The 9,386-nt window shown below is 52.5% G+C and overlaps 1 protein-coding gene across 1 annotated transcript in view; it reads left to right on the top strand.

The window, feature by feature from the left end:
• Positions 1-4,425: 4,425 nt before the first annotated feature.
• Ezr (ezrin) overlaps positions 4,426-9,386 on the top strand; it is a 42,418-nt gene continuing 37,457 nt past the window's right edge. Inside the window, exon 1 of the mRNA XM_040758142.1 lies at positions 4,426-4,573. Within this exon, the coding sequence (XP_040614076.1) occupies positions 4,562-4,573 (12 nt within the window). The 5' untranslated portion in view covers positions 4,426-4,561. The remainder of the gene's footprint in view (positions 4,574-9,386) is intronic.

Genomic DNA, 9,386 nt, shown 5'->3' with positions numbered 1-9,386 from the left:
CGCTGCTCAAATATCTACAGGACCCCAGGCACTGCTCCCGTGCTGAGGGCCTGGTCAGCAAACCAGACAGACAGGAGTGTTGGCTTTTGTCTGGGGAGAGCAAGCAGGAGCAACTGCAGGGCAGCCAGGGGCTGGAAGGGAGCACCGCAGATGGAAAGCTACTGGAGAGTGCTCCCCGTAGCTAGGCCTTTGGGTAGAGACCTGGGGGACAGAAAACGCGAGGCTGCTAGATAAGGCTGTTCACCGAGAAGGGGTAGGGAGAGGCCTGAGGAATTGGGGACCCCTTTGAAACAATCGGGAGTCATTGGGAAACCAAGGTCGGAGTTGGAGATGTGACTGTAGCCCTGGGGACTGATGAAATGACCTTGGAAGGCTGTGTACCCATATAAACACCTGGTCTGATCTAGGCTACACTGGGCTTGGAAAGGCTGGGGGGCAATGGGGAGAATGAAGGCAGAACAGAGAACACAGAAACCCTAACTTCAGAGAACACAGAAACCCTAAGAACAGAACACTTGGGGTGATGTTCAACGGTGTCCAAGGCCAGGCAGGGAGGCGTGGCCCGGGGGATCAGTAAGCCAGAAGTAAATGGCAGTCTTGACAAGGGAAGTCTGCTGGCAGAGTGAGACCCTATTCATTCATGCCCCCAGCTTGCTGTCTTTTCAATGGAGGCATCTGAACAGGTATGACCTGGGCTTCCCCCTTCTCCTAGCTGTACCACAGGCTAAGAAGCTAGAAGCGTTTCTTTTCAAGACAAGGGGGAATGATGAAAAGACAAGAAACTATCGTAATATCAGAAGACACGCATTGGACTTACTAGCCCAACGACTAGCATGCCCACTAATACTCTTTTCCATAAGTCCTTTAAGGATATTCACGTAAATTGTTAAACGAGAAAACTGTTAAAACACAATGGCTATGGGCAGCATTCTTCTTAGCAAGCTGTGCTGTGCTGTCAAAACTGGCCCTGGATACTGCCTGGCTTACTGTCGCGAGGAACTCCTTGTCAGGATTTCCAGATGTTACACACACTAGGACACGGCTGAGTGGCACCCTCAGGCAGCTGAGACTGTGCTGTTTACCCACCCACTGTTTAGAAGGGACCTGTTGCCCCTCCAGGAGCAGGAAAGGGAACCTTGGTGCTATTAGGAATTTACATGAGCAGTCTGGGGACTTTATCCTATAGACTGTGTTTCTCTATGGCACATTTTAGCTAATGAAAAGCTTGCCCTGGGGTTGTGTTTAAAAAGAAGTATCTCAGTTCTAGAAAGGAGGCAATAAAAGACCTTAGCAAAGTGTCGCCAATGTTGGAACTTTCCTACATGCACCATCTCCCTGTCCCCTGTCTTCAATCTTCACCCAAGGTTAAGGGCTGGAGTCCCCAGAGCCTTGTTTGGCCAAGGGCACTCTACCTGTATCTGTCCCCCTATTGTTTATTGACTGTCCTTTCAAAGCTGGAGATTGGCATGCTCTTTGCAGACTTGCTTTAATTGGTTGAGATTAACCCGGCACCTGTGTGGAGCCAGGCTCTCAGGTGGTTAAATACAGAGACTAGAGGCTTTGTCAGAGGGAGTGACTTCTCAAACTACCTATACCCTGTCTGGTTTGGTTTAACCTTGCCCAAGAACCTTCAAGCAACGTGCCCAAAGCCTTTCTCCTGGCTCCCAAGGAAGACTTGTGATGACACTTCCCTGCCCAAAAAGCAGAAAAGCAGTTGGAGTAAATAGCCAGACAAATAGCTTTCCCTGTGCCTTCAGAGGCACTGATTATCCTGTTATCCTGGTTTGCCCTGCCTTCAGAGGCACTGATTATCCTGTTATCGAACACTGCTTTCAGATACGCATAAGAGCCCCCACAAAGGGTAAAGAGACATGTGAGGGTCACACACCAGGGTCCCACTGCTAATCCACCCCGAGTCACAAGGTCTCAAAATCACGTGTATCACAACCACCAGGAGTGGGGTAACAGGATAGTGTTACAGACACAGCTTTCCAGACCACTGTCCCATACAGTTTCACAGACTGCCTTGTAGCTCAGACTCTTCAAAGTGCTGGGCTGGGGGGGTTAAGGTTGCATAAAGAGATGACCCCTAAAACATCCTTCTAAAATGCTCCTTAGATGTAACATACTCGGCTTTATCGGAAAGAGGTTTTTCCCTGCACAGTAACATCTAAGTGTAAGTTTTAGGGTTTAGGGCCGGGTGGTGGTGGTGCAAGCCTTTAGTCCCAGGATGCAGAGGCAGGCAGATTTCTGTGAGTTCGAGATCAGTCTGGTCTCCAAGAGCTAGTTCCAGGACAGCCAAGGCAACACAGAGAGACCCTGTCTCAAAAAAAAAACAAAAGTTTTAGGGTTTATAGTAGCGGGAGGTGCATGAGAAAAGTATATACAATTAGCTTTGTATGCTAATTTACGTGAGAAAGAAGATGCATATGTTGACTATGCTTAAGTGCTCTCCTTGTGACTCAGCCGCAGGATTCTATGTAGGAGTCATTCCCTTTACTTTAGGGATGAGGAGGTGGGAGCTGGGGCTGGGCCAGTGCTTGCCCTGTGACCAGCTGGGAAGTGCTGGAGACGGAACACAACTTTCGCTGTGTGTCTAAACCCGGTCATCTTTTGATTTTTACCACATCACACCAGATTTTTCAAAATCCCTCTGGAGGGTAAGGTTCAGAACGGCTTCTGGAGGCCTCAGGCCACTACTATCTCAAACCGTAAACTAACTGGGTGAGATCAAAACTGGATTAGACGCACGACGCATGTACTGGACGGTCACGTACTGTACTGTCAAGGCATCGGGACAATAAGGCAGCCAGGTAGGCTGGGTTAGGAGGAGTGCGTCCAAGCTGAGACACTCTGGCTGCAGTAGGTGATCTGGACATCTTCTTTATTGTTCATTACGTGATTTTCGTTTCAATAAAAAAGAAATTCCATCTTCCAAGGGAGTAGACAGCAGATGAGAGGCCATCTCAGCCACAGCGGCACTCTTGGCCACGCCCCTGACATGCCTAGACATGCAGTTAGGAGCCATGTGACCCACAACGGACCGTGTGTTGTTACTAACCATCCAGCACTAAGCTAGCTTCACGTGTGTATTAAGTCTACAGCTGGGCCGCTATTCTACAAATCAGGATGCCGAGTCCCAAAGGAACTTTTCCCAGTCACTGGTCATACTGTCCTGGAATGGAGCTGGGTACCGTCCACATTCAGTCCATCTAATCCTCATTACAACCCCACGCAACAGGTGCCATAAAATCGGGCAGTTTTGCCGATAAGAAAACCAAGCAATCCATCCATCCAGTCCCCCGCCCCCCCAGGCGCAGCTCTGGTCTCAAGCCTCGGTGGGGCTGTGGTTGTCTCCGAACCAGACTTTGAGAAGCAATGCTTTAATGACAGCCCACCAGGTTTCACAGATCGCCGGGGTGCAAGTGCCCTGGAGTGTTCCGGGAGGGGCTCGGGTTTCTTTGAGAAGTATTAAAAAGGAAGAAAGTAAACTTTTAGGATTAGTTTAGGACTTCGGAGGCTCCTCCCCGGTGGAGCCTTTTGCCCGTCAAAGTCGAATCAAGAGGACAGATTAGTTCTTTAACCAAGGCCTGCGGGAACGGGGTCTTCCACGCGCGCGGGGCTGTCTCTCGGAGGCTGCGCAGGCCACGTGCACGGGGACCCCCGGGGCGGCCGTGACCGGGGTGAGCCCGGCAGCCCCACCCACGAACGGCCCGGTGGCCGCCGCCCCACCACGTGGAGTTGCGTTTCCTCGGCTCCGCTCGGGACAGCGCGGAGGAGCGCCAGCCCCTTCCTTCCTTGTCCGCTCCGCGCTCGCCAGCGGCCCCGGGGCTCCGCGGAGTCGAGAGCCAGGGCGCGCGGAGGGAGGTCCCGGGTCCCGTTCCGCCCGGATCCCGCCGGGCCGCGGCCATCTTGGCGAGCGCACCCCGCGGGGTCGTGGGAGCACCGGGCCGGGGACCCCGCCCAGTTCGGGGTCGCGCCCCACGTGCGCCCCCCGCCGGAGGGGTGATGGTGGGGAGGGAGACACCTGTGCGCGCGCTCGGGGCCCCCAGGCGGGGCCTGTGGATGGGGGCGGGGGATGGAGCTGGAGCCGCTGCGCGACCCTTTGCGCCCCCCCCCCCCCGGGGAAGGGGTCCCTCCCCGAAGCCAAGGCGCAGCGCGGGCTGCGTAGACACGCCCCCCTCCCGGCTGCTCCCCGTTTGCGTGTGTGTGTGTGGGGGGGAAAACAAAACAAAACCAAAAAGCCTAGTGTTTCTCAAAAAAGGTCCCGCGGCTGCGGTCTCAGCTCTGGGGCAACGGTTGCCACACGAAGTGAAACTCACCGGGCGCTCGGCCCCGCTTCCCGCGCGCCCCCGCGCCCCGCCCGCCCCTCCCCGCCCCGGACAGGGCCCGGGCTGGGCGGTGACTCATCCGGCGCCGCCCGGCCGGTTCTTAAGCTCCGGGCTGCGGGCGCGCTCAGGGCTTCACTCCGCCTGCAGGTCCAGACGCGTCCCCGTCTTCGTCTCCGCCGCCGCCGCAGCGCCCACTTCCCGAGGACCCGCGCAGACACCCGCCGGCCAAGATGCCCAAGCCAGTAAGTCGTCGCCGAGGAGGAGCGGGTGGCGAGCGCCAGGCCGGGGCTTCCCTCCCCGGAGCCACCTTGCGCGGGGCTGACGGGCGGTTCTGTGTCTGCTGACGGGCGCCGACGGCACCCGGTGTCGCCGCCTCTGTGGCGCTCTTTGAGTCCCCCTGGCTGGTGCTTTTTCGGTCGCTGGCCTCTTACCCCCTCCCCGACCCCCGCCCGGGTCTCCCGGCTGCTTTCGAAGTGTCTGCGAGCGTAACTCAGAAGTTTCTGAACGGGTGCGGCTCGCACGGCCGCGTAACGACCTCCACCTGCCCGCCCGCCCAGTTCCTCCGAGCACCGAAACCACTTGCAACCCACACCTTCCTGGGCGATTTGAAGGGCACTGGGGAGGAGAGAGAGGGAGGCTCTGTGCCTGGGGGTAGCCCGGCCTCAGCCCTCTCTGGGGAGGGTTTTTGCTGGTTGCAGCAGGATCCGTGTCGGGGAGGGTTAGCCGGGGACCTGAATTGCAGATGAGGGTGTCCCAGAGGCTTGGTTAGTGAACTTGGGCTGATGAACGTGCTGCCTGCTTGCCTCTCTATTCTTGAATCTGTTGAAGTTGCTGGCGGGACCGGGGTGGGAAGAAAACTACAAAGCCGGTCCTCAGTGGAATATAGTCCGACTGCCTTTAACACTGGTGGCTGGAGAGAGGGAGAGTTGTATGTACTTTTTAAAGTTGAGATGGAGAAAATCAAGATTAATAAAAACTACAAGGATATGAGGAATGTATTCCTAGTCTTTAGGGCTCATCTGTTTTGTTTTCTGTTTGTTTTTGTTTTGGGATTCTCGAGACAGGGTTTCTCTGTGTAGTCCTGACTGTCCTGGAACTCGCTTTGTAGACCAGGCTGGCCTCGAACTCACAGAGATCTGTCTGCCTATGCCTCCCGAGTGCTGGGATTAAAGGAGTATGCCCCCACTTCCCGGTTTACGACTAATCTGTTTTTACTACTTTTAACAGTTTATGTTCTCTGAAAGGAGGGTTTTCTCTAGAAATTTTAATACTCTTAAAATGATAATAGATCCAGACTTGAATAGTTTTTGGTCTGAGTTATTCATGAGAGAGTATTTGACCCTACATGAAATGCATTTCAGACTCAGAAATGACTCATCCGGACTCTACAATGCCTGTGGTATAAAGCTGGGGGGTGGTCAGTACATTAGTTCCGGGTGTGGTTTTCTTGATTTCATTAAAACATACAGATAGTGACCAGGGAAAAAAAGTCAGGAGCCTGTTTCCAGTCGCTCCCTTTTCTTCTGTTTTCACAAACTATAATTTCTCTTTTTCCTTTGATTTTTCTTAACTTTAAGATATCCATAGCATACTCTATCTTTATAACCAGTTTTAAATGTGTAGCTCAGTGGCATTAAATACATTGTTAATCAACCATCACCGTTGTCCATTTTCCCAGCTTCACTGTTTTACACTGCAACACAATCTCCCTTTCCCCAAACACTGGCAGTCGCCCTACTCTTCTTCCTCTGTGACTTGAGTATTCTAGGGACGTTACGAGGATCTTGCTATTTGTCCTGTTTTGTTTCCGTCAGTATAAAGTGTTCATAATTGCAGACATTGCACTATGTCAAAACTGCCTCATTTCAAAGGTGTTCTCTCTTTCTCCCCTTTCTCCCCCCTCCCCTCGCTGTCTCTGTTTTAATTTTGTCTGGTTTAAAGGTCTTCTGTGGTAAGAACTTTGTTCTTAGAAGTAAAGAGTCCTTGAGCCGTCAGAAGGCTGGGTGCAGGTCAGCTTTAGTAACAGAATAACTTTTTTTGAAGCCTCTGTTCCACAATAGCCAGAGTTAACAATTTCCAGGCTTCTGAGAGCGCAAGGCGCGTGCCCCCTGGAGGAAATCCCTTCCTGCCCTTACAGCCCCGAGGGTGTTAGAGACGGAGTGGTAGATCCAGCTCTGGGCATAGCCTAGTGGCCATCTCAGACTATTACTGGGAAACTGGGTTTTGTTAGTTTAGTTTTTTAATTGTTGTTGTTGTGGGGGAGGGGGTTGGGGTTTGTTTATTTCCTGCCCGGGTAAATGTTAAATGAAGCATCCACCAGCAAACTCTGTAGGTATGTCCCTTAAACAGAAGGTTATGGATCCTGTTTAAGCCTAAAGTGAGCGTTTGCTTGGGTGACTTGTGTGAGACTGGATGCTATCAGCCTGCATCGAGGAGCAGTCACAGTCAACGGTGGACACATCTGAATCGTTGGTTCTGGTTCGGCCGGCCCACATAGTGGTTGGTTTTCTTCTCCAGACTGAACCAGATAGCTCTGTTCATAAAACAGTACAAATGGCATGGTACTTAGACTCTGCTTATTAAAAGGTTGGATGCTCATTCATTCACCAAGCAGGGTGCCTGGCACAGAGGTCAACATGGTTCTTTTCCTATTGAAAGGACTCACAGTCTGGTTCTCCAGCCAAGATTCAGAGCTTAGCACATCATACTGTGCTTCCAAAGAGGGGAGGGATTCCCCAGTTTCCCTAGTGAAGTGCAACGGTTAAGACCCCTGGGTGCCGTGAGGTGTGGGGGTTGCCTGTGAACCCCTGGAGAAGCCTGAGCTCCACTGAAGCCTGCTTGGAAGGCTTTGGGGACAGCCTGTTGTCTTGCTCTTGAATTTTCCACGGTCGCTCTGGAGCACCATCTGATAGGAGTGATGGACTTCCAAGGAAGGTAGCCCTGTGTCTGGGTGCACCTGGGCCTCTGCTCATCTGGTGTCAGGATTGAACGCTGTGCGGTCTCCTTGGACCCCAGGTGGGGCTGGTTCAGGAAGCAGTTGTTACACAATCTTTGCAGGCAAGGTGGCTAGGGAGCTCCTCTCTCCCTCCCTCTCTGTTCTCCCCAACCTGCTATCCTGGTCTGGTGGGAAGCTGCAGGCAAGTCTCAGAGAGAAGGGTGTTGTCTTTCAAGCCACCGGCTCGGATGTCTCAGAGCTACAAGGGGAAGTGGCCCTCTGTGGTACCAAGATGCCTTGACTAGGCTCATGTCCAAAGTGGTGGTGTGGACCTTTCTGATGTGGAAGGTTTACCCTTTGTTAGAATTTCAAAGTGTGTCTGTCAACTGTAAACTAAAACGTTATGGTTTGCACTGCTCGGGACCGAACCCACGGCTTCATGCATGCTAGGCAAGTGCTCTACCACAAGCCAAGATAATTTCTGAGACACCCTGACCCCTTTGGGAATGTTGCTTTCCCCTTGATATTTTAACAGGGGCAGATATTTTTAATGAATAGACCGAAAGGCTTTAAGTGCACATGGGCATGCGTGCACATACCCCTTCATTGAGAAGAAAGAGCACACAGACGCACTCTTGCTCCCAGCCCCCCCCGGACAGATGGTGAATTAGGTAGCTAAGGTTTTGGCATGGGGCAGTGAGAAATGCTGGCTAGGGTTACTGATCTGCCGTCATCACACAATAAGGCATGATGAATATTTATAGCTCATCCAGGAGTTGAGCAGCCGCTTGCTAAGCTCCTGTGAGAGGTGTTGAGGCTGGATGGCAGACGCAGTCCCTGTCAGTGGGATCTCTAGTCTGGTTTCGGGGCAGACAGTAATCACAGTGAATGCTGAGTTGTGACTGGGCATTTGTGGGAAGGGTGCTGAGCAGTGAGGAATGAAGGGTATTAAATGGGGGTAAGCGCACCCTGGCCCCACGGGGGGGGAGGCGTTAGGGATCCAGCTGGAGCCTGGTTGCTGTGCCTTGTCAGCCATACTCTGGCAGGCATTTTAATCTTAACTCAGGTTTTGACCCGGCAGGAGCCACATGATGAGTGGTGTAAGAGCGTGGCCGGCTGGACCAGGGGAGGTAAAAGGGTAAAAGTGTTGCTGGACACACAGGACCGAAGGGCCGGGGCGTGTGGTCCTCTGGGCTCTGTCTTTCACAGATGAGTGAGTGATGGGGACAGTTGAGAACCTGCCTGCTTTTTTATACGTGTTAATAAAGTTGGGGGGGGGAGTTCTTAAAGTCTGACCTCAACCTTCTTATGTTGTCTTTGTTGGACTCTGGCTTGTGACTGAGGTGGGGAAGGGTAGTAGGCTGGGCTTTTAACTCCAGAAAGACAATGCTAGCTAGCTCTGATACAAGGTGGCGCCAATGACTTGGCTTCTCTCTGCATGGGGTCCAGGAGCAGAGCTTAATCTGGCAGTGGCTCTTTGCTTTTTTTTTGGGGGGGGGGGACTAACCCCCGTGAACCTGTTCCTTTCTCAGTCCTTCCACAGTGGCCTCCGCCCTAACCGATAACATTGCGGTTTCCTAACAAAACGTGGACTGGCTTGATTCATGCTTCTAGCTTGGGAGAAGAAAACAGCACCACCTAGTGAGTCGTAACTCTTCCCCTTCATTTTTGAGACAGAAACTTTTGTGACTGACTCTTTGGAGATCCCTAGTGTGGCTCAGTGTGTTGGGTCTCCTTAAGTCATCGGGTGAGTCCACTCCTCGATAAAACAGCTAGGTTCACAGTCAGCCTTCAAGTCAGGAAAACAAGCTGAGCTTTCTTTTCAGCATTAACTACATGCGAACTTCCCATTGAGTCTTAATTAGCTTTTGATTTGCGCAATCACTACGGAATATGAAATGCTTGCGGAAGAGCCCAGAGGTTTTGTCATCTTTCATAGATGCTTGCCCTCCATAGCTGTTGACTTCAGAGTACAGATGGTGTTCTAGATGTCGGTGGGGAGCTCCTTTGCAGCCCAGGCTGCCTGGAACTAGCTGTGTAGCCAAGGATGACCTTGAGTACTGGGGCTCCAGGTTTGTGTCACCACGCCCAGTTTATGCCGTGCTCCATCAAACCCTGTT

The sequence above is a fragment of the Mesocricetus auratus genome, unplaced genomic scaffold (genome assembly GCF_017639785.1).
Source record: "Mesocricetus auratus isolate SY011 unplaced genomic scaffold, BCM_Maur_2.0 Super-Scaffold_100018, whole genome shotgun sequence".
Classification (NCBI taxonomy): Eukaryota; Metazoa; Chordata; class Mammalia; order Rodentia; family Cricetidae; genus Mesocricetus; species Mesocricetus auratus.
This window is presented reverse-complemented; position numbering and strand designations above follow the sequence as displayed.